The sequence below is a fragment of the Dasypus novemcinctus genome, chromosome 3, assembly GCF_030445035.2.
Source record: "Dasypus novemcinctus isolate mDasNov1 chromosome 3, mDasNov1.1.hap2, whole genome shotgun sequence".
Taxonomy (NCBI): Eukaryota; Metazoa; Chordata; class Mammalia; order Cingulata; family Dasypodidae; genus Dasypus; species Dasypus novemcinctus.
Window position 1 is genome coordinate 97502685 of NC_080675.1, and position 24616 is coordinate 97527300.

The 24616-nt window shown below is 37.8% G+C and overlaps 3 protein-coding genes and 2 pseudogenes across 6 annotated transcripts in view; 1 reads left to right on the forward strand and 4 right to left on the reverse strand.

Annotated features, from left to right (window-relative positions):
* The window catches only part of LOC101440786 (olfactory receptor 11H6-like), a 76140-nt gene extending 74001 nt beyond the window's left edge, over nt 1-2139 (reverse strand). The window contains 1 exon segment of the mRNA XM_004482722.5: nt 1927-2139. Coding sequence (XP_004482779.4) covers nt 1927-2058 — 132 coding nt within the window. The 5' untranslated portion in view covers nt 2059-2139.
* A 1386-nt stretch (nt 2140-3525) lies between these two features.
* LOC101440353 (COMM domain-containing protein 8 pseudogene) lies at nt 3526-4224 on the reverse strand (annotated as a pseudogene).
* A 1046-nt stretch (nt 4225-5270) lies between these two features.
* Nucleotides 5271-13473, reverse strand: LOC101439917 (toll-like receptor 11). 4 transcript variants are annotated; one of them, XM_012521295.3, is made up of 4 exons: nt 13231-13473; nt 10302-10378; nt 9914-10065; nt 5271-9415 (listed from the first exon to the last, which is right to left on the reverse strand). In XM_012521295.3, the coding sequence occupies exon 4, from the start codon at nt 9399-9401 to the stop codon at nt 6633-6635; it is 2769 nt and encodes a 922-aa protein (XP_012376749.1). In that variant the 5' UTR covers nt 9402-9415; nt 9914-10065; nt 10302-10378; nt 13231-13473; the 3' UTR covers nt 5271-6632. The 4 variants fall into 4 exon arrangements, with proteins under 4 accessions (XP_012376749.1, XP_012376750.1, XP_058149826.1 ...); XM_012521296.3 differs by lacking the exon at nt 10302-10378; XM_058293843.2 differs by having other exon boundaries at nt 9914-10378.
* Nucleotides 10345-13471, forward strand: LOC101439484 (probable U3 small nucleolar RNA-associated protein 11 pseudogene; annotated as a pseudogene).
* A 6320-nt stretch (nt 13474-19793) lies between the features above and the next one.
* On the reverse strand, nt 19794-20768 carry LOC101425781 (olfactory receptor 11H12-like). Its single transcript, XM_004456700.3, has one exon. It carries the CDS (start codon nt 20739-20741, stop codon nt 19794-19796), a length of 948 nt encoding a protein of 315 aa, XP_004456757.4. The 5' UTR covers nt 20742-20768.
* Between the last annotated feature and the right edge of the window lie 3848 nt (nt 20769-24616).

The window sequence follows — 24616 nt, forward strand, 5'->3', positions numbered from 1 at the left end:
GCACTGGGAATCTGTGTTTCTGTGTCATCTTGTTGTGCCAGCTCTCCATGTGTGTGGTATCATTCCTGGGCAGGCTGCACTTTCTTTTGCGCTGGGCAGCTCTCCTTATGGGGCACACTCCTTGCACGTGGGTCTTCTCTAGGTGGGGGACACCCCTCGTGGCATGGCACTCCTTGTGTGTATCAGCACTGTGCATGGGCCAGCTCCACACGGGTCAAGGAAGCCCGGGGCTTGAACCGCAGACCTCCCATGTGGTAGGTGGATGCCCTATTCATTGGGCCAAGTCCACTTCCCCCTTTGACTTTAATATTGTCCATATGAGATAAAGCCAAATTTTCTATCCTTAGCCTTGACATTTACAACCTGGATTTGTCTACCTAACTTTTACTGGACATTTTCATTTGATATTTAATAGACAACTTAAACATAACAAGCCGAAGACTGAGCTCTTGATTGTTCTCACACTAAACTTGCTGCTCCCTACTTCTTCCCCATCCCAATAAATACTATATCTATTTAATCAGTTGCTCAAGTCACAACTTTAGCCACATTCATACCACTTCTCTCAATATCCCACATACAGACAATCACCATATATTCTAAGCCCCATTGTCAAACACATTTAGAATCTGACCAATTTTGATGATACCCATCAGCTATCATCCTTGTTCATACTACCATGAAATTCTTACGGGGATTCTTGCAAGAGCCTCCTACAATGGCTATCTGCTTTTATTTTTATATGCTTAGGGACTATTTGCCACATAATAGCTACACTAATAGTGCTGAAAAAAATCCAAACACTTGCTCTTAGTCTTTTAAACATACTTAAAATAAAACCAAATTCTTTACCCCAACGCATATGGCCAATTTTTCTTCAAAGCACATATTACTACCTGGCATTATTATACACTTTGTATATATCTTCTGTCTCATCCACCTGGATATAAGATGAGGGCTTTGATTTACACACCTATGTATTCCCAGAATCAAAGACTGTGTCTGGTACATTACAGGTGCTCATTAAATAGACATTTTCTTAATCAATGAATGAGCCCTAATAGTAATCAATCAGGAAAACAATTGATTGTATGCAGGACAAAAAGTGAAAGAAAAAAAAAAAAAAAGCAAAACATAAGCATCACCAGTTTGTTAAAAACAAGAGCAAAGAAGCAAGGACTTTAGTTGTTATGGGGGTATATCCTGACTCCAAGTAAAAAACATGATATCCATGGCAGCAGCACACTCCAGACAACCTCTACAAAGCTGCCTCTCCCTCTGAATTACTTCATCTTCTTTTATGTCCTCTGTTCACTGTATCCCTCTGTGCTTTCTCATTTTCTCTGTGTGGATGCATGTGTGAGTACTGTTTTCTACTGTCTTCTCCACAGTTCTCTTTCCTTATCTATTTGTCCATATTTTATTTTATTTTTTTTAAATGAATGACTTCTTAAAAAACAATCTTTTGCTTTTATTTTTAAATAGATAATTGAACTGTTCTAGATTTCTCCCTTGTAGTGGAAATGTGTTTGTGATCTGTGACAGATACTATTTTCCTCTGTAGTTAACGTGCTTTAATTGAGAAAGTTTCTTCCCTTTGCCTGATATTCAGGGCCAGGAAATCTGGTATATGTGACTTGAGTAATTAAATAAAAGGGAATAGAATAAAGTTGTCATTCCAAAATTTATTCCTGGCCCATGTGATTTTGTTTTTCAGCTAATATTTGAACTTAAGTAAAATATCTTTATTTTTATTAAATATTTTTACTTTTATGTAAAAATACTTGCTGGAGGCCATGTTCTACAGACGAGAATGCAACCACCTACTATCATGAGGAAGCTATTCTAATTTACTTTTTCATATGGAGAAAATAAAATGCAGGGTTATAATAAAATGGAAAAGAAGATGTCTGAGCTGTACATTACCTGAAGCTGTTGTATGGTAATTAAAGACTCTGGAGAGGGAAGATTTCCAAATTTAGTTGCTCTCTCCTGGAGGAGGTAAGTCAGCCTTGGTCTCCATTTCAGCAGCAGAGTATGTGCAGCAAAGCCAAACATGGCGATGTTCACATGCAAACTTCAGAGCAGGCTTCTAAAAGAGGGTGGTGTTTGAAGATAACATTATAATGTAAGGTAGTTAGTTGGTGCCCACACAGTGACTATGTTGCTTTAAATAGCCTGAAAAGCAGTCACAACCAGATACAAAGGGCACTGCGGTCTCTCCTGATTTATAATAGGAAGGGCCAATCGCACTCCTGCCTTTTAAAGAGTTTATGTTGCAAACACATGCTGAGCCCTGGATCTTCCGCCCTTGGCAGCCCACTTTGGAGGAGTTTTGACCCAAACCACCCATGAGTGCGGTCAGGCCTTCCACTTGAGCTATAGTCCCCAATATACTTTTTAATAAATGTGCCAAGGTTTGTTTCTGACCCTTGTGGATTACTCAGCTTCTCCCAGTGGCCTCATCTAAAGATAATGCTGAGAAACTTTTGGCCAGATCTCAGAAAGTATTTCTTTAACTGAGATCTAAATTGGTCCTGCCTCTAGGGCAAAAGGAAAAGGTGGTGCAGCCTGGCTCTAAGCTGAAGAATTTGGCCTGAAGCCGGGATCTGGTATCAGTGTAAACAGAAACATCTGTCCATATATATATATTTAAAGTGTGAGGGTCTTGATTTGTACAGAATGCTTAATTTAACAGAAGTTAAAAATGATTTGCTTTCCAATGAAATTAACATCCAAAATTATTAAATTAAGATTTTATAAAATTAAGATTTTATAAAAAATACTTGAGCAGTAGTATATACACCAACAATGACTTTTATTCTTTTTATCAGAGCATACTCTCCCAATCAGGTACAGAACCAAAGAAACAACAGCATTATTTTAATTCTTTCCTGTGCTCTAGTACAAGATTTTAGTTTCTAGAATTCTAAAACTATTCACACAAGTTTTTTTCCTTGTTCATGTCTGAAAAGGAGCTTCTTTCTCTAACAAATTTTGTATTTTTTAATCTTTCCTTTGAAATAGGAAAGATATGGGATACTCTGAGTTATATATGCAGCTTATAAATTCTTTAAAAAAGTTATTTTTTAAAATGCCATGAATTAATAATTATATAACCATATACATGGCTTTATTATTCATCTACTTATTTAATCAATATTCAGGTATATTTGTGTTTTGTACGTTTACATTACTTTAGAACATATTTTTTTGCTTTCAATTTAATTGGACATCTATAAAGATTTTTCAAATATTTAATATATGAGGCAAAACAATCATGAAAATATAGATTGCTACTATAACTTCTTTATCTTTCATTTTTTAAGAATTTCCTGTCAATCACTTAATTTCCTGTTCTTAATGGAAGTTGATAAATTTTTTTCTTGGTCATCTCATCACTGCTGCTTTCTCAGCTTGGCAACAAATATACTTTGCAGTTTTTCTTAACACCCAGTATTCGTTCTGTTTATCATTGTAGCAGTGAAATCTGATAGTGCTGGTATCCATCATTTCCATTTATTTCTACTGCAGGACCACGTTATTATCTGATTCCAAGGAATTTATTAGATTCTACAGCTCTCCTTTACTCATTTCAACTGAATATGGTTTGACCAACATTTCCTTTTACATCTAGATGAAGGCTTAGAAGTGTAGATTGTAATGTAGCAATCTTGTCATTAGGAAGTGCAAACTTTAACTTCCAATCAAAATCCTCAATCTGTGTAAAGGAAATATCAACTATCTCTCCTAGCAAAGCCTGCTTAATTTCATCTCTCCTACTTTTCAAGCATTTCAAGATAAGCTTCTTGATGAAATGAAGTCAACAGATCAACTGCTGAAATATCTCTTCATTAGATAAATTTTTACCAACTATAGCTTTGAAAAATTTGGTAACATCTGCCAGAACATACAGCCATTATGTTGAATCCCAAACACTGTGATAATCCTGGTAGACAGGATAAGCCTGGACACAAATGCCACCAATTATTTTGTGAAGAAGCCTCAGACCCAGCCCAATTGGCAGCTTCTGCAGCTGCCACAAGGGCATCCCCTCTTCCAGCCTGATCCCTAGTTGTCTATATTTTTATAGCAATGCAGCTATATTTTCCCATAGAAGATATGATACTTGGCTTAGTAATGAAAATTTAAAAGTTAAAGGATGTAAAGACAGAGTTTAATTATTGCAAAACATTTACAGAACACTTCAGAGACTTACTCCATCTATTTCCTTCTTTCCACTATTCTACACATATTCCAGTCCCAAGCATGCTGTCATAATGCTGAGATTTTTGGATGAGTGACTATTAGTTCTATTAGTATACTTGTCCTACTTGTTTTGTGAATTGGTCCTTTTAATCCTCTTCAGCCAGAGAAAAGTAAATCAAACATTTAAATCAACTGCATGAGTGCCTCAACTAATAATTCAATTTTAGAAAGTATAAATGGAAGCAGTGTCTAAAACAGGGAGGAGATAATCCTGTTTTATTCTACATAGTTCAGATATAAAGCCCTACATTAAGTCCTGGGTCTTATCATTTAAGAAGCATACAGGCAAACCACAGTGAATTTCTAGGAAAACAACTTAGAGGGAACTCAGAAATATGGAAAATGAGAAACAGTAGAAGGAACGGGGATAGATTTAAATTGGAAAACAAAAGACTCTCTTGAAACAAATGAAGGGCAATCACTTAATAGAAGGATTGAATTTGTCCTGTTTAAATTCCCAACTACAATATTAGGAGCAATGGGTAGAAGTTATGGAGAGACACATTTTAGTTCATACAGAAAATAACTTTCTAATAAAGAAAGCTATCCACTGATGGAACAAGATACCTCAGTTGGATGCTACTGTCTATCATGTACTTGGTTAGACATAGGCTGGGAAAGTGGTAGAGGGCATTCGGGCATCAGATGCAAATTTCTTTCAACCCCGAAATCATGTGATATGCATTGAAGAAGTATCAAGAGAAAAAGAAAACCTATCCAAATAACGTCTCTGACACAAAAAGGTGTTCTGGAAAATATTGAGGTTGACGAGGTCTTTTCACTAACACTGGTAAAAATGAATAGTATTTTCTAAGTGCTACTGGGCAAAGGGAAAAAGGAAAGGAAAGCTGGACAGTAACTAAGACAACCAAGTCCCAGAGTTATACCATGGGACTATAAATAGCCCAACTCTATTAACTGGAGGAATTAATACTTTATTTAGAAAAAAATGAATGTTGAAATCTTCCATGTTCAGAGCTAAAATTTGAGTGGTTCCAAGGATGGTTTTTCAAAAAAAATTTTATTGACTTTTTTTCTTTTTTTAAAGATACATAGATCACAAAAAATGTTACATTAAAAAATATAAGAGGTTCCCATATACCCCCTTCCATTCCTCCCCTATCAAGGATGGTTTTGTAAGGATGGTTTCTGAAGTGGGTAGAATTATTTTGTGGTGGCTTTTTCCTTTTACTTGCATTTTTCCCGAGTTCAGCATCCATATTTTCTCCCAAGCACTCACTGCTGCCACACTATCACAAAGTAGAGGATTAGTTGAACTAGTTTATACTAAAGGTGTTGATTTTTGAAAGAACATTAATTTTATTTTTATCATTATAAAATTAAAGTCTGTTTTAGAACAATTAAATAATACATAAAAGTGTGAGAATAAATTTAAGTCATCCATAATCTCATTTCTAAGGTCATTTCTTATTTATATTTCTAGTCTTCTCTTTATATATTTCATATATTAGATAGATACAAAAAAGTTCAAAATTGTAATCATCATGCATAGTTGATAAGTTTGATTAGTATTGTAAGGATTTCCCCATAACACTAAATATGATTCTTTAAAGACTGATATTTTATTTTTACATAAATTTTCGGAGAGTCTTGTTTCCTTAGGAAAAAATTCTTAGAAATAGACCACATGTGTGTGTTTTTGACATTTACATGTTTGCCCGTTTTAACTTTGTAGCATGGTAAGTTATCACTGGCTAGAGGTAACTGAAAGACAGTAGAGTAGAGAGCATTAAGTACTGGATTTTAGTCAGAGGAACTTGGCTCAGATTCGAACTTTATGCCCCATGATAAATCATGAAACCTGTGTGTTTAGGTTCCCATGTGTAATATAGATCAAAAGTATTTTTCCCACTTATATAATGCTATTACTGTGAGAAAGAACCTCATGAGTTAGGGAAGCTCTTTGAATTTGTTGACTATTTGATGAATTGCAAGCATGGTTTCAATTTAGTTTTGGGACACTGACAAATAGCTCATCAATTCTTGCCTCATTTCTCTGAAATAAAGTAGATTATTTACTAAACTCAAGTAGATATATTGCTTTGAACAGAGGCAAAATGAATTTTTGAAAAATGCAAATGTGGTTGTGTGTTCTTATGAGATACCTAGCTGGTATCAGGACTATTTTCTGAATGAACACCTTGTTTGTCTCCAAGTGTTTTCAAATATCTTGTCCCGTTGGGATTTGGTTTCTTCATCTGTGTTGTTTTTAGTGGGGAACCTGATTTGAACCATGTGTTGCTTACAGATCCCTTTTATGAGCCTGCCCTCCAGTGATGGGATGGCAATGCAGAGCCTGCTGGGAGGTATTCCCGCATGGCTGAATATCTTCTTTACAGCCCCTAATCCTCTTTCTGTTGTCCAGCTTTTTTCAGTCTTCTCCGAAGTTGGTCCCAGAAGGCCATCCAGTTAGCCCTATCTTGGGGCAAATCCAAGTAGTCTTCTTTCTGGAGCCACCGGGCAAGGCGGTGGTAGCTGCGCAGCTGCCGCCAATTAATAGGTTCCAGGAAGAGTAGCAGGAGACGAGCAGTCGCTGGCTTGGCCACCAAGTAGTAGGTGGCGATCCTTAACTCCAGATTGCACCAGGGACTGACCAGGGCCTGGTGACTGAGCACACAGAGAGTGGTTTTGCTGCTTTCCATGCTGGCAGCAATAGTGTCTATCCTGTCCTGCCCAACTCGGAAGTCCCTCTCAGGCAGACATAGCCTCAAGCCCTCCCCAGTTGGAAGTGGCTTCTCCAGGGCGGGAACCAGTTCTTCCAGCACCCAGGCTCGGTCCTGCCCACAATAGGATATAAAGACATCATAGTAGTACTGGCTTCTGGGGTGCCGGCCACACAATTTCCTCCACCAGGCATGAAACAGGGTCCTGAGGTAGTGGAGCCAGGGCCACCGAGGACAGTACAGCAGTGCAAGGATGGTCAGCAGGAGCACGAGAATGAAACTAGTTAGAAAGACTTGAAGCTCAGGATCATGTGAGCAGTGGCCAGACAGGAAGGAGAGCAGTGGCGTCTTGGAGAAGTCAGAGGCATTGGCCATGCAGATTGATTTCTCCAGCCCATATACAAAGGTGTTTGGGGCATGTGTTGCCCAAGGTCCCACCCAAGAGCTGTCACATTGGCAGGTGAAGGTGACATCTGAGAAATAAACATATTGAGGCATTTGGGGGATTAATTCTTGAAGGCTGTCTTCCAGCCCCAGGGCCCATGCAGAGTTCAGCAGCAGTACCCGGAGAAGGTCCAAGCCCCTGAAGCTGGAGATTGAAAGATTCCCAGGGTTCAGGTTGCTTAATGCCAGCACCTCTAACTGAGGCAGCTCCTTCAGTAGCATCTCTAGCTTCACCGAACTGAACTGGTAGAGGCAGCTTAGGTCCCCCAGCTCTAGCACTCTCAGCCTGGGCATCCCAGTTAATTGCACGGCTTCTGTACAGTCATGATCAGACCAGAAGTGCAAGTGCTCCAGGAGAGGAAGCTGTGCAAAGAGTCTCGAGGGTTGATGGTTAGAGAAAATAGTGATACTGCAGCCTTGCAGGGTGAGGTGACGCAGGGAAGGGAAATGGACTGTGGTGTTTTCTGGATATAGGAGCACATAGGTAGTTTGTAAGGTAAGATTCTCTAAGAACAAGAAGGGCTCTCCACTGGGAACTCTAAACTGGATGTACCCATCTGCCCGGACTTCCAAGCTGAGCAGTGCTGGAGGCCAGGGAGGGTAGAACTCCAGCACCCCAAAAGAACTCAGCTGTAGATGGCTCAGGTTCTGTGGGCCCTGGAGATTCTTGCCTAAGAAATGTTCTATATGTGTGCCCAGGAGGTTCAGTGAGGTGAGAGCAGGGACATAGGAGAGCCAGCCTGGCATCAGCACCTTAATTTGGTTCCAACTTAGGTCTAGGGTCTTCAGCCACCTGAGTCCCCCCAGGCTCTCACTGGATAAATTGGAGATGTTGTTACCACTCAGCCAGAGCTCCTGGAGTTGAGGAAGAGAGGAGAAGGCCCCAGAGGGCAGAGCACTGAACCCATTGTAGGACAGATCTAGCACTCTCAGGCTTGAACTGACAAGTCCCTCTGGGAGCAACAAGTTTGGGCCCAACTTATTCATTGATAGGTTGAGCTTCTGAAGTTGGGACAGGGCATTCAGAAATCTGGTGGGAAGTGACTGCAGGCCATTCGCCTGAAGGCTGAGGAGTTCCAGGGAACGGCAGCTTGGAAGGTCCCCATCCCCTAGGTTTTGGATTTGGTTTCTTCCAAGGTCAAGTGCACGAAGCTCAAAAAAGGCTGTCACATTCCAAGGCAGTATTTCTGTACCTGTAGCTACAAGGGAGAGGGAATCCAGATGGAGCAGTCCTGAGTTTAGGAGATCTAATTCACTTAGCAGGGTGTTATCCAGTCTCAAGGAATGGATTTGGAGACCACGCAAGGCTCTGACACCCACCCCCCTCAGCTGCAGATTGTCAGATAGATCCAGCACCTCTAGGAAGGGTGGCCATGGGCTAGGCCTGGCAGTGGGAGAGGAACCAGAAACAAGGCTTGGGAAGAGCCTTTGCAGGTCCTGCAATTCTGTTAGACAGCTGTGCCTCAGGGTCAGACGACTAAGGCTGATAGGCAACCTGATACTCTGGCTATAATTCAGGCAGTAGCCTTGGAAGGAAAGGCTGTTGAGGAATCTGAGGGGCTCCAGGGCATCTGTAGGGAGGAACAGACTCATGCAACAAGGAGCTGGATGATCAAATGAAAGGTGCTGCAGCTGGTCTAACCCTTGAAATGCCCCAGATGAAATCCTGATGGTGCCCAGCTGTAGCCGCAGAAGCTGCAGTTTGGGGAAGTTTCCAAAGGCATCAGCTGGCAGAGTAGAAACAGTGCCCTGGAGGCACAGCACCTCTATACTCTGAGGCACTGCTCTCAGGGTCTGAGCCAGGTCATTAACATTGGAGCATGATGCAAAAAGGTGCAGTCCTGGGGCCAAGGAACAGAATGGGATGTAGTAGGAGATGTTAAGTAACAGTGAGCCGTCTGCTATGGCACAGTCAGGAGCAGTCCATGCCCAGCTCAAGCCTAGGCTCATCGAGGTCCACAGTAAGAAAGAGAGGAGCATGGAGGAGAACGGAGGTCCTTTCATCCTTGGCACTGTTCCTAGGAAAGGAGGAGAAATGAAGAGGAGCGTCAAATCCTACAAAAGCTAATAATTCCAGCCCAGGAATTCTGATTCACAAAACACCCCTGGGAGTTTGGGAACATACTGTAGAGTCAGTTCTGTGATTAGGATACTTGGTTGACTAGTAGGTGTAAGTTGTGCACACCCAGCTATGCCTGCCTGTCAGTTAGGAGCCAGTGGAGACCTGAACAGAAAGAGGCCTGCAAGAAGAGCACATGCCTTGTGACAGAGAACCTGGTGACACTTCCTAATTCTCCTGCTTGGGTTGATTAGCTCAAGTTTTTGAGTTCTTTGTGATGGAGCCCTCAGTTTATGGAAGGACTAATCCCGAGACTAGGCAGCAAATATACTTGTATCATTACAGAGTGGATTGAAGGAAACATATTAAGGATGATGATGCACACATAAAAAGACCTTAACATACACTCTCATTCGATCCTTAAACATATGACCTATATGGAATCAATATTACTAACCTTATTTTACTGGTGAGGCAGCTGAATGTTAGAGAGGTTGAGTTACTTGCCCAAGGATATAGAAGTAGAAAGTGGCAGAGTTGGGACAACAGTTGAAATTTTTCAGTCTCAAAGTTTGGTGTTCTTTCCACTGCAGTATCCTTCAGCCAGAACTAGGGAAAGATTTCAAGTGAATCCTACATTAAGTTATGGAAAATAAAGGGAATCTCAAATGTTAGTTCAGGAAAAATATAAAGAAGGCATATCGTAGAGGAACTAAGCAGGGGAACGTTAAAGTTGAAAAAAGCAAATAAAAAGAAACATGAAATCCTGTTACTTTTGTGGTCAAAACACAGGGCTGGAGGTAGGAGGGTGCATTGACCTTTTTCTCCCTTTTATTTCTGCTTACTTGATCCTCTCCCGTCATGAGGCTTCCAGTTCCACATTAGGAAATGGCTAGTAATCCAATGTCCCCCCATTTAGGTCCTGGAAAGGTGAAAAGAGGAGGAGACCAGATTGGTGCTCTGGGAGATATAAGTGTCCTTAATCACAAATGACAGGCATTGCTCTCCTGGGAGGGTTTGGTGTATTCAGTAACTCTTGCTTTTGGAAAAAGAAGGATTAGACATTAAAACACATGTTCTTGGCATCCTCCAAGGAATTTTTCTAGGCATGAGCAGACGTGGTGGCGGCCTTTCGTAAGGCGGCTAGGTTCCAGCAGTGGGAACACTGAGAGTAAAGCCAGCCTGACTTTCGAAAACATTTGGGCATGCATTAGAAAAAGAAAGATTACAAATGTCGTGCAGATGACCCCCCTTTCCCCCCCCCCCCCCAAAAAAAAAATAGAATACCTCAAAGCTCTCCAGAAGAAAGCCCTTGAGAAAAATCCAGATGAATTCTACTATAAAATGACTTGGTTCAGATCCAGGATGGAGTTCATGTTATTAAGGAAACTAAGGAAGAAGTAACTCCTGAACCGCTGAAAACTGATGAAAACTCAGGATGTCAAATATATGGAAATGAAAAGGGTTGCTGAAGCTAAGAAAATCAAAAGACTGTAAAATCAGATCTCCATCTGCTGGATCTCCTGGGGAAACAACAGAACAAGCATGTGTTCTTTTTTGATAGCAAAAAGAAGCTGAACAGTATGATATTGCAACTCACCTAGGAAGAGTGCAGGAACTAATCAACAGAGAAACTTTAATAGGCCTACAGTAGAGACCTCGCAGAAGGAAAAAGTGAAAGTAGTTCCCCATCAGAGTAAATTGAAGCGGATAGCTAAAGAAATGCAAAAGAAATATAACTGCCTGGCACAGCAGATAGAATGAGGGAAAGAATTGTTTGTTATTGCACAGAAAATTCAAATAATCAAAGATCTTCTGGATAAGACTCAAAAAGTGGAGGTGAAAAAAGAAACAGTGATCTCCCAGCTATTTACAAATTTCACAGTCGTTGAAAACGTTCAAATATTATAGATGAGTTTTGTTGTTCATTCCATGTGGACAAGAATTCTGTTTTTGTCTTAGTTCCTTCAAATTCCTTTAGTCCCGTTAGCATGGATTTTCTGTTTGTAGCCATAATTTATTGTAGATTTGACTTTTTTTATTATAAAAATTTTTATTGAAGTATATCATTCATATGCAAACAGGCATAAATAGATGCATAGTAAAATTTGTGAACTGGAAAAACAAACATGCATAACATTATACAGGACTCCCATACACCACCTCACCACCAATACCTTGCATTGTTGTGAAACATTTGTTATAAATTATGAAAGAGGGTCATCAAAGTATTACTACTAGCTATAGTCCATATCTTACATTTGGTGCAACTCTATTATTTTTTTGTTCATAAACCATGCAGTTTGTCTAAAAAGTACAATCAATGGGGTTTGGTATAATCACAGAGTTAGACATTCATCTCTTCAATAAATAGCAGAACACTTCATTCCTCCAAATAAAAAAAAATAACAACCCCCATGTATTGGGGATTGAACCTGGGACTTTGTACTTGGGAAGCAGGAGCTCAACCACTGTGCTACACCCACTCTCCTAGATTTGACTTTTGATGTCTTTCTATAAACTACATTAAAGCCTCTTCCCATGTTTTATTGTTTTGGGGTATAAAATTTCTCTTAAATTGAACTTGTTTGTTTTCATTATGAAGGTCATATAATTTTTTTTTACAGCAACTTTGGAAAATAGACTAATTCAGCCCTAGTCCCAATACTTGTTCAAGAACAACAAATATTTATTTGCATACTTACTGTCTAGGAGCTGGAGCTATGGAGGTGAACTATTATGAGCATTCTCGTTTATTTCCTCCATTTTGTAAAGCTATGCACCACCGTTTGTTGATATTTTTGTTTTTTGTAGTTGTAATATAGTAATTTTATATCTTACATTTTTACCTAACATTGAATCACTGGCTTTTTTTCTATTTTGTTAAATCACTAAATTTTTAGGAACTAATATATGCTCATAATAAAAATTAAAATACACCCCCCACAAAAAAATAAGCAAACTACCCCAAAACACACATGGTCTTCTCTGTTTTCCCTTTGAGGTTTCCATAAGGATAATATGCCTGGAGAATCATAATAAAGTCAACCCTAGGAGCATTAAAATTGCCTTTCCTCAAGTAATGTCCTTTCAACTTCTGTAACTTCATAGTCCATATATACCTCAGATTTTATGGAAAAGTTCAATTGACCAGAGGCCTGAGGAGAAGGACCTGGGGATTCCTTGTTTAGATGACTCAGTCTTGCAAAAGGATGAACCTTATTTTGGACCACACTCAATATTCTTGATAATGTATCATTATATTTCCATGACTATTCCCTTGCATTTTCGAAGGACTATTTCTTGAGCTGATCCTGCAGTCCCTGACAATGTCAAATAATGTACCCTGTTATGCTTGAATGTGCCTCTCTATTCTAGTATCTAGACAGATTTCAGGGGCTGGAATAGTTACAAGATCTCAGAGCCAGAAAACTCAAATCTCCTTGGGGCAGAGATCTTAGGACTACATAACAGTTCTAAGTTTTGGAGTAGAATCAAGGACTAATGATGGCCCTGTGTCCTCAGAAAGTCAGTTTTGATGGTATTATATAGAGGTATTACTTAAATTATACACAAATGACAGTCTATTCTTTGGCTGGGTAAATTATGGCAAACCTTAACTCACATGCTCCCCTTAATTCCTGCTTTGTCCCTGCCTACTTTCTGAACCCTTTTGCCTCCTCTAGAAAGAATCTATGCAGGGGAGATTCTCCCTTTTTGTTTTTCCCTGCTAATTTTTGCTACTTGTTCTTTCACCTTGTCCACAAAGCTTACCTGGCACCGGGGCAGCAGTCTGTTTACCTATGAGCAGAGGATATGGAGATCAGTGGAGACAGAATTGAAATTCTTCAGAATGGAGTCTCTCTCATCTTTACCTGCAGCAAAAGTATAAAAGCCTTTTTTTTTCTTCTGTGATTCCTTTGGCCTCTCTCATCTACAGGTGCATCACCCCTATTATTACATCAAAGGTGGAAAGTGCCAGTGCAAAGAGGAGAGCACTTTGCAAACTTCTTAACTTTAAAACTGAACCTTACTCACTCTCTTTTCCCTCCCAACAAAACTTAAAAAAAAAAATTATTTCATGGTTTCCTCTTTCCAGTTTGGCTTGGGGTTTCAGTTCTCATTACATTTGTATCACATCCTTCTAACTTCATAAAGAATAAAAGTTCCCTCTCCATTTTTTTCAGGACAGTTTTTTTCTTTGCACTAAAATCTTCACCATTTCTACTCCCTCCTCCATCCAGTCCTCCCAGCAATCTTAACATTGAGCTCCTTTGTAGCAGGAAGATTGAAGAGGGACCCACAATCTTACTGTGGGAAACTTGACCTTCAAACTAAGGTTGAAAGTGTGGAGTAGAAGGGAGAAGAAAGGGAAAGTTAGACTTTACCTGAATGGTAGGATCTTCTTTTCCAGAAGCTATAGCCATCAAAAAGCTTATGGAAAGGTAGCCAGGAAATCAGAGCTAGAATTGTATAATATAGTATCCCAAAGAGAAAAGGTCCCACATTCTGACTCCTATAATGCTTGACTTGACAGAAACCCTTTTTGAATATTTTGTTTTCCTACCTCTGTTCTCAGAGTAACAATTACGTAAGTTTGATTACGGAGGCATTGAAATAGTTCTCTTATCTCTTATGCCTAGTATTCGTTTTTCAAATACCAGCTGAATTGCTTTTTTTTTCCTGCTTGAGGATTGGGGAAAAACGAATTATGCTCACTCTTTCTACACATTCTCTAGTTTTGAATAAAATCTTAGTATTGGTGGTGTCTCAGCTATTTTTTTGCTTATTAACATTCTTGCTTTTAAAGCTCTCCTCTCCACCAAATTTGTCCTTGCTGTTCATTCCAATATAAAGATTTGCTTAAGAGGAGTGTCAAGCTTCTAAAGTAGGAGCATTGAGAGAAGGGGATATTTTTAAACTTCCATCACTACAATTACTTTCTTATTTGATGCCCACTACATAAGTGGCGAGTATTTTAGCTGCATACTGAATCCATTTTCATAATCATCCTATTTAATACAACCACAAATCTAATTTGGTAGTAATATGCCCAAGTTTAACAAATTAAATGTCTCAGACTCCCTTGTAGATACGGATCATGATGTGGTACACTTCTGATGAATGAATAATGCAAATGGGATATAGGTTGGTCTCTTTCATGATGCCTGAAGCTTCACCTGCCATCTTCAGTTAATAAGGTGATCTTCAGAATAAAAATATATACTAAGAAGGATAGATATAAAAAGCCAGGATAGACTAGGTCCCGGTTGATATCTTAGAACTGTCTGCCTTGGGACTTCTGTGGGTTACTGCTAACAGTTTTTATATGAGGAAAAAAAAAAAACTCTAAAACTTTATTTTGTATAATCTGCCATTACTTGGATTTTCTATTATATGTGGCTGAACCTGTGTCTAATATACACAACAGTTCTGGGTCCCTGAGTAGATCTTGAGTTTCCTCTTTGCCTCCATTGCTCATGGAGAAAGTGTGGAGCAAATGAATTATTTAATAAAAAATAATGATTATTTCTTCCAACTTGCTCTTTGGTGAATAGCTGAATTCCCATTAAAAAAGGCTCTGTTTTTCTTAAGATGTTTTAAAATAGATGTCCTGATAGTAAATGGCTTATGTTATTTAAAGGGATGAACATTTGAAATATAGTGATAAAAAGCAGTGATAAAGAAAGGGTAATTATCCAAAGTATAAAAATTCAAACTCTTTTTAATGAAAATTGGCTCTTTCACTAGCGGTAACCAGGAGGTTCTGGTGAGAGGTAAATGGGAGGGCTCCAGGGCAAACTTTTCTGTTTGGGAATATTCATTAAGGATTCGATCAGTTACACGTATGTCTTTCCATTTCTTCTCTTTTCTTTGTGATCCAATTCATCCAGAATGAGAACTACAAAGCCAGAGTTTGCCACCAAGACGAGAGAGAGAGAGAGAGAATCTTTTTGAGAAAGAGCTGATTCTGAATGAAATAGAAGCACCAGAGAGTCTAATTTACTCTTCGCCACAAATTTATCCCACTTTGAAAAATCTTTGAGAAGCTGTGGAAAAGCACAAGTTAAAAGATAGTAGCACTATCTTTTCCTTATGCATAAAAAAGAGGAAAGATACAGTTATGTAATGTGTGCTCTAAATTGTGTATCCCCTTCTAAATATTAATTTTTAAATTCTTTAGAAAGTTAGACAAAGTACAGATGTTTATCATGGAAAAATTAGGTTAACAGATGGTAACATAAAAGAGGAAAAAAACTTAACACATAATATCATCACATTATATTTAAGAAAGATTGTATTATAATTGTGTTCTCTTGTCTGTTTTTTCACTTAACAACATAATAAACCATTTACATTTTAAATATTTATTATAATTAATCTTTACATAATTTGTGTAGTTATTGTCTTAAAATAATAGAAAAGAAATTCCTTATAAGCTTTCTCTTACATTCATTTCTCCCCTACTCTATTCATTTCTGGAATATGACTCATTAGCCTGCAGAGCCATATGGTTTTTCTGAAGGTAGGTAGCTATGTGTACATATAGCCATAGTTCCCAAGGGAGCATGCATGGTATAGCAGAAATCTTACTGACCTTGACATTTACAAAACTGGTTCCTTTATTCACTACTTGTGTGACCGTGGGCAACACAACTTGGTTTCTTTGGGTTTCAACTAGGAAATGAGTATGAGCATATACACCCTAATTAAGTAGCAGAATTTTTGTGAGGATGAACTGAGAAAGCATGTCAAAGTATTTGGAAATAACATTACAAATTAAATATATTAATAATGTTAACTTAAATAGGTTACATAATACTTTGTATAAGATATGATTCTGATTTGCTTTATTTACTCATCATAGCCACTCTGTGATGAAGCATTTTATCTTTTGCTTCATTTTATAGATAAGAAAAATCAAAACAGAAAGGTTAAATAATTTGCACATGCTCACAAATTTTTGAATGATAGGAAAATTTGAAACCAATCCGGCATAATTCCAGAGTATTAACTGTTTTCCTCTAGATGAGTAAAGAGCTTGGGCTCTGGAATTAGCCTGCCTGAGATCAAATCCCATCTCTAAGTAAGTAAGTTATTCTTTGTGTCTGTTTCATTTTCAGTAAATTGGAGATATAATACTACTGATCTGACCTCTTTTGGTTGTCATGAATAGTAAATTAAGGAATACAGATAAAGGATTTAGAACAGTGTCTGGTGCAGTACAGGTAGCTCAACTGTTCATTATTCCTTTCAGTGTTGTCAGTAAGACCACACTTTGTGGTGATGTTTTCAAATATAAACTTGTTAAACTAATAAATTCACTTTCTTTTATTTTAATATTGTTTTCCCTTGCATCTCACACCCTTCTCCTCCCCTGAAATCTTAAACATACATCATGCTTACGTCTTAACTTCCTAGTTGCTAAAGCAAACACCGTACAATGGGCTGACTTAAACAGGAATTTATTGACTCACAGTTTCAGAGTCCAGAAGGCTTGTTTTCTGGAGTTGGTATTTTCTGGCTGGCAATCTTTGGGGCTCCTTGGCTTTTCTGTTCCATGGCAATGAACATGGTAGTGTCTTCACCTTTCTCCTCTGGGTTCCATTGACTTCCAGCTTCTGGCTGCTCCCCATGGCTTCTCCTTCTTTGTCCACTTTGCTTTTAAGGACTTTAGTCATATTGGATTAAGGTCTACCCTCATTCAGTTTGGACACACCTTAACCAATAAAATTTTTAAAGGTCCTATTTGCAAATGGGTTCACACTCACAGGACCCACAGGGATTGGGACCTGAACATACCTTTTATGGAGGACATGATTCAATACCCAAAAGTTTTGTTGTAAAAATAAATTTCACTTGTGAGAGATTTGAAGATTAAAACAGCTTTAAAGGCAGTTCATAAACACCTTGGTTCATATTTGAAAGTAGAAAATACTGACTTTCTATTTTCATTTCCCTTCAGGGAAACCACTACCACTAACCCTGATCTGTTCTATTGAAAATTTAAATGCTCAGAAAAAACAAAACAAAACACTATATTCTTAGGCTATTCTTAATTGTGTCTCTCCCTCTTCCTCTCTGATTGGGATACAGTTTAGTTTAGGTAAAATGCTGTATATAAATTAGAGTGTTAGGTCAAATAATTTAATACTATGGAAAGTGTTGTGAACCAATCGCAGTGTTTGGGATGATAAGAAGAGACTATTTCAAACTGACTATAAAAGCATACTAATTTAGTAACCCAAGGGAGGGAATTCTGAGATAATGGTAGAAATATTGCCTCCCTTAACTATTTGTTATTGAAGTCTTTGCTGATGTGATCTCAGGAAATTTGAAAGTTGTGTACTCTGGGCATAGGGTTAGAACACATACTCAATGGCTATGTGAGGGATAGAGATAAATAGAGTTCTGGTAAGTAAGATTGACCAATGGACTTGACAACTTCTCACAATCAAAGGAGCAAATAATTTTTCAACCTAGGACATCATTTTGAATTAAATAACCCATCTCTTTCCCAGAAAACTGTTTTAAGACAACAACCTTAAAAGGAAAAGTATTACATGCATGAGTTAGTCTTACATCCTGGATTTTGTGAGACAGATTTACTTTTTGATTAGATGAGTTCTAATTTAAGTCTGAAAAAATATTATCAAGGCAAATCTTTATGAAGATTTTATTGAGATGCTTTTTACAGCAAAAGAATGGAAACAACTTTAGTGTCCAATAAAATGATTGGTGGTAGATGGAAGGGGGATATGGGAGAATACAGTATCCTTACCTCTGAAAGCCCAAACAATAATTCTGCAAGTGGTCATTATTGTGCAGTAGTGGCTTTCATTTTCTTCTTAAGCCCCTTTCTGAAAATTCCTTTTTATATACTTCACAATCCATATTTAAGCTACTTGAAAGGAATTCTCACCTTCTTTCTAGGGAAATGTTTATCTCAGCAATAAAAATTCTTAATCCATACCATATTAGTTCAGTTGAATATCATGGTTTCTAAAAAATGGTATTTATAAAAACAGGCCATAACATGGAAGCTCATTTGATGTTACATTAAATAAAATGGACACATAAAAATTAAAATACTTGTGTTAGGGTGATTGAATTCTGGATGCTTTTTTCCTTTAAAATTTTTACATAATATTATTATAACCCTATTTCAGCAACAATTAGCAATGAACTATCATTTTTTAAACTCAAGTAAATTATCCCCAAGCAAACCATTTTCCTCTATAATTTTTTAGGTGGATAAACTATGTTATCTAAATCCAATTATGGGAAGCGGACTTGGCCCAGTGGTTACGGCATCCGTCTACCATTGGGAAGTCCGCGGTTCAAACCCTGGGCCTCCTTGACCCATGTAGAGCTGGCCCATGCACAGTGCTGATGCACACAAGGAGTGCCATGCCACGCAGGGGTGTCCCTGCACAGGGGAGCTCCATGCTCAAGGAGTGCATCCCATAAAGAGAGCCACCCAGCGCTAAAGAAAGTTCAGCCTGCCTAAGAACGGCGCCGCACACATGTAGAGCTGACACAACAAGGTGACACAACAAAAAAAACCCACAGATTCCTGTGCCGCCGACAACAACAGAAGCGGACAAAGCAAAATAGACATAGAGAACAGAAAACTGGGGTGGAGGGGAAGGGGAGAGAAATAAATAAATAAATAAATATTTTTAAAAAATCCAATGATAATAACTGATCCATTAAGTTTTTGGTGATAAATAATTTAGGTAAAAATATTAGGTAACCAGAATATTGCATTTCTAAACATATTATGCATTGAATTAAATTTTTCCTTTAGGGACTTAGAATGAGGTAATATGAAAAGAAAACAACATAAGACTGATGCCATTAAACTAGAATACTATCATCCTATAGAAATTTTGGATAATGACTTGAAGGGTTTGTTTACCAGGAATGATCATATCAAATAAAAGAGTGAAATCTGATAAGAATCACAATCGAAAAATACATACTTTCCTTCTTTTATTTATAGCCAATAAATCAAAACAAACATATTTATTTTATTGCTTCTAGAACTACAAATTTAAATTATCAAATAGAATATAGGGATTTTTATCAGAGATGAACTATATGAAAATAATCCAAAACACACTGAGATGTGACATTCCTTAGTCTAAGTGCCAAAGAAGAACCCAGGACTTCCATTTATCTGTATAATCTGACCATTTTATGATTGTAAGTAGTCCCATAGATGCTTAATTTTATAAAGAGATACATATTCAATATCACTAGAACCATATTCAAATATTTAAATAATCGTTAGACTCTTCTCATCTGGTCATGGAAGGCTCATCTAGTATGTCTCAGATTATGTTGGAACTCCCTAGAACTTTCCTCAAGGCTGCCTTTATCTCCTTATTCCGCAGGCTGTAGATGAGGGGGTTGAAGAGCGGAGTCACCATGGCATAGAACAAGGTTGCGATTTTCTGCATTCCAGCAGAATGTCCGAGTCCTGGGCTTACATACATGACCATCAGGGAGCCATAGAACAGTGACACCACAGCCAAATGAGACCCACAGGTGGAGAAGGCCTTATGTCTTCCGGTGGCTGAAGACACACGCAACACAGCTAATAGAACAAGAGTATAGGACCCAAGGATGAGTAGGAAGTTACCAAAGATAACTAAGGAGCTTAGAGTGTAACAAAGAAGTTGGGTTGTTGGAGCAGAGGCACATGCCAATGCAAACAGTGGTCCTGGGTCACATACAACATGGTCAATAATATTTGGACCACAGAAGGGCAACTGAGAGATAAGAATGATGGGGATCAGGAACCACAAAAATCCACAAAACCAGCAGGAAATGACTAGTTTGGCACAGAGATACCCTGTCATGATATTAGGGTACTGCAAGGGACGGCAGATGGCAAGGTACCGATCAAAGGCCATGACAGCCAAGAGAAAGCATTCAGATGTGCCCAAGGAGAAAAAGCAATAAAACTGCAGGAAACAACCAACAAAGGAGATGGTCTTTATCTCTGAGAGGAAGTTGACCAACATCTTGGGTACCATAGAAGAAACATACCAGATCTCTAGAAAGGAAAAATTCCCCAGGAACATGTACATAGGGGTGTGGAGTCGCTGGTCACACCACAGTGCACAGACAATGGCCCCATTCCCCGTTACAGTCAGAACATATGTTGTAATGAAGAGTGAGAAGAGGAGGATCTGAATCTGCCGCTCACAAGGAAAACCTAGAAGTATAAATTCTCTTATGAAAGCAAAGCTGGAAACTGGCTCGGAGACATTCATTGGGTCAGTAATCTGCAAGGTCAAGAGACATATGGTTATCAATTAGGCCTAGTTTAAAGTATGTTTCTTTTTAAGAATAAAAGAAAGATAATGGACATGGAGTCATTTTCCTAAAGAAAATGTAGTTTACCTTTTCTTGGCCATCTACTCTGAGTTTAGGGCACAGTAAGTAACTGTTAGCACAGAAACTAACGTTTGCCTGTTTTAAATCTCTCCCTTACTATGATACCATGATAGAACTAGGTAAAGTTAAATTCATTTTGTAAGGTTGTTTTTTCTGGGGGGGGGGGGGCGGGTGGAGGAGGGTAGGCCAGGGTGGTCTTTGAAAGTTTCTGGCTAACATATAACACAAAATCAGCATTTAGGAAACCTGTTAGCTTCTTGTCTTAAACTCATCCAATAGTGCAATAGGCTCAAGAAAGAAAATTTTAAGGGTAATTTGACTATTTACATCTCAATTAAAGATATTACTTAACATAATTTAAATATTAAAAATAAATGGATATATTTTATAGTAAGTAGTAAGTTACACCTTTAAAACCAATATCTCTGAATTTTTTGTTGTTGCTTAAGCATCAAAAATGTTACTTACCAACATTGACTTTAAAAGTTGTAATGTTGCAATGCCCTCTGTGGATAACAGTGGCTTTAAGTTTTTCCTTAACTTTTCATGTATACAGAAATTTGCAAAAGAAAAACTAGGTATGGGACTTCATTTTTGAACATTTTTTCATAAAATTTTTGGATTGATTTTCCTTATGTGCTTGTATAAAATTGAGAAAAATAAGTACTACAGAAGCTAGATGATAGCAGTCAAACACTTTCTTAGCAAAAAACAGACTTTTTCATTCCACATTCTTACGGAAAAGATATCAGGGATCTGAGTTCCCTGAATTTTTGTGTGCGTATGGCAATATGCAAGGATAGGAGCTGCAGAAGTCATGAGGGCTTACATTCTGAGCACAAACACAAAATTTTCCAAAGGCGTCTTCTACCAAGTTAATTTCCACATTAGCACCCTGAAGAGCCCTTTAGAATGATTTGGTGAAAACTATGTTTGTGCTTCTTTTAGTAATAAGTATCTCTTTTTAAATGCCCCAAACCAGAAGCAATAAGAAATTGTGGAATGAAAGGGGATTGACACAACAATGCTCAAAAAATGAAACTATCATTGTATTGATCTGTTTCAAATCTCTAAAGGACCTGTTTGGTAAAGCATATGCTTCTGCCCTGAGCTAAATAGAGAAAGAGTTTTTTTGCTGCACAATAATTAAGAATGTACTTTTTAAAAAGCACATATTCTCCTGGGAATTGGCCTCTATAGCATTAGGAAAGTTTTTCTCGTCCGAGCCAATGGATTTTTAAAAAAGTTAATGATTATGCATTCTCTGAGGAATCAGTAAAGAGCAGTGACAACTTCTCTGAGGCACCATTATTTGCGAATGGCTTACTTATCTGTGAATATGGATTCCAAAGAGTTTCTAGAAGACACAATTTGTGGAACAATAGGATACAGTGTGCCACCAAAAGTTCTGATGTTGAAATTGAGGAACATTTCAAATGCCATTGTGGATTGATTGGAGGTAAATATATGGAGAGCCCAGTGAGGGCAATGTTGAAGTACAGAACACTGTAAGATATTGACAATAAAATTTGAGAATTTAGAAATGAACTTTAAGAAGGCAGCATTGTTGAATTTTTAATATGTGAGGGAAAAGGGCGTGAAGTATCAATATTTAAGTCAATTGGATAGAATAATTCAAAAGAACATATGATTTCCCAGTTAGTAGGAAACAAGTATTTACTTTCATTGACTAGTATGCTTTACATTGGGCATTAGATTCTACATAGCATGACTAAAATGCCCAGATGAGAATGAATGTTTATATCATAAAATGTAAAATAATTGAGGAAATCAGGTTTCTTATCATAGGAACACCGGTCTGTGGAATACAGACCAAGGGACATTTAAAAACAAACTCCTCACACTGAAAGACTACAGAGAAAAAAAAGTTTACTCAGATTATTCTTTACTACCTCTTATCTTGACCACTTCATTCCTTAGAAACTCCTAAAACAGCTTTGATCTTACTTGTCCATGCAAAACCATCAAAGGTTTTCATTATTCAAAAAATTAGGCCCCAAATTCTCCATAAATATGCTTCAAATTTCTTTTCCTGTCCTATTTTTTCCTTCTCCCATTAACAGATGCATTACATTGCACTTCATTCTCTGAATAGCTTTCCATGTTCAATATTCATTTCTTTGTAATCATTTTCTCTACTTGGAATTTGGAATTCTCTTTACCTCCACCTATAATTGCAACATCACTACCTTTCTGTTAAGATCCAGTTCAAATGCTTTTTTTTTTTTTCTATAATGCTCTCCCTTAATCCTCTAACCAAAAGCAAACTTTCCATTTCTGAATTTTCATTTAAATTGTTTTTGTAACTTTCTCATGTTTATTGCAAGTTGCTTTGTACTATACTTGTTTACTTATCTTAACCTCCCATATTTTAAGCTCTTTGAAAGCAGAGAACAGGTATTATTCAACTTTGCATAAAAAATGAGATAAAAACACATTGCCTTTATTGATTTACATATAATATTTGTTGAATAAATAGTTTTTTTTATTGTATCAGTTTTATAATTTGTAAAATCCACACAGTATACCAAAGTAGAAGAAGACAGCTCCAAAGTGCATGGTTATGAGAGTTTCCTGTAAAGCTCACTGAAGAGATAGCTTGGACTCTGACTTAGAAAAGTGCTACTCCATGTGGTCAGTGGACCAGTGCCAGTCCATAAACTATTTGTTCCCATACATGATAAGGACAGAAATTTAGAGTAAACATTAAGAAACTTTCATAGCAGACTAATTTTATGTGTGCTGAATCTAACAATAAAAATATGGGCTTATATTTTTGTATTTCAATTTCTACTTCTCCTTTTTTGTTCTACAAAACTATTGATCTCCAAATCCCATAATTTAAGAAGCAGTGATTTGAAGAACAGGTTGAATTTTATTGAATGAGCAGATGTTCTAATGAGGAGAAACTGTGTGGGTAAAACCTGGGTGGAAGAGGGCTAGCCTTTGATTTGAGGCTGGTAGGGGAAGAGGGAAGGAGTAGAGAACAGGAGTGGGTGGGAAGAAAGCCTTAGGATAAGGAGATGTCCATTTTTCTAAACTGAAGAACAGTCAGGTTAGGTTTTAGGCCCTCTAACAGTTGCTTCCTTTAGAGTAACACCAATATAAAAATTTCCCTTTTACAAGATCCATCCCCAAGACCTGAAATTCTGCCTCTATTTTGAGTTCCCAATGCACTTATTAGGTAGAAGACAAGTTTTATTATCAATACACTTTGCCTGCACCTACTGCTTTTAATCCCTTTTCTTTATCTTCCAATATGTTTTGCCTTGAATAATGTTTAAACCCATTGGGTTATCTTCTTCTCATATTATTGTCTGAGTATTTACTTTGCAGTAATTATCAGACAGAAGGGGATCAATGCAAGAGAGACATGCTATGATGATTTAGATTAATTCCAATTGTTCATTGTTTGTAGGTGAAGGAATTATGTTCAGGTAAGGATTATGTTCAGTGAGTTTGTCCTCACCCTTGACCTGTTAATATATTTTTATAAGCACATATGTTGGAGAACAATAGTGTTCACTGGGACATGGAGACTGATTGACCACAGGCAGAAAATGTATTTATTGAGAAGCTCTTCCAATGGAGGGGGTCTGAAGAGAGACTTCAGCCCACTCCTGCAAAGGGGGAATTTGAATTTATACAGTACATTCTTAGGTGGGGGAATGATAGCTAGTGGGAGGGGGTTGAGGGTTCGAGTGAGGTGCAGGGACTAATAGGAAGATTT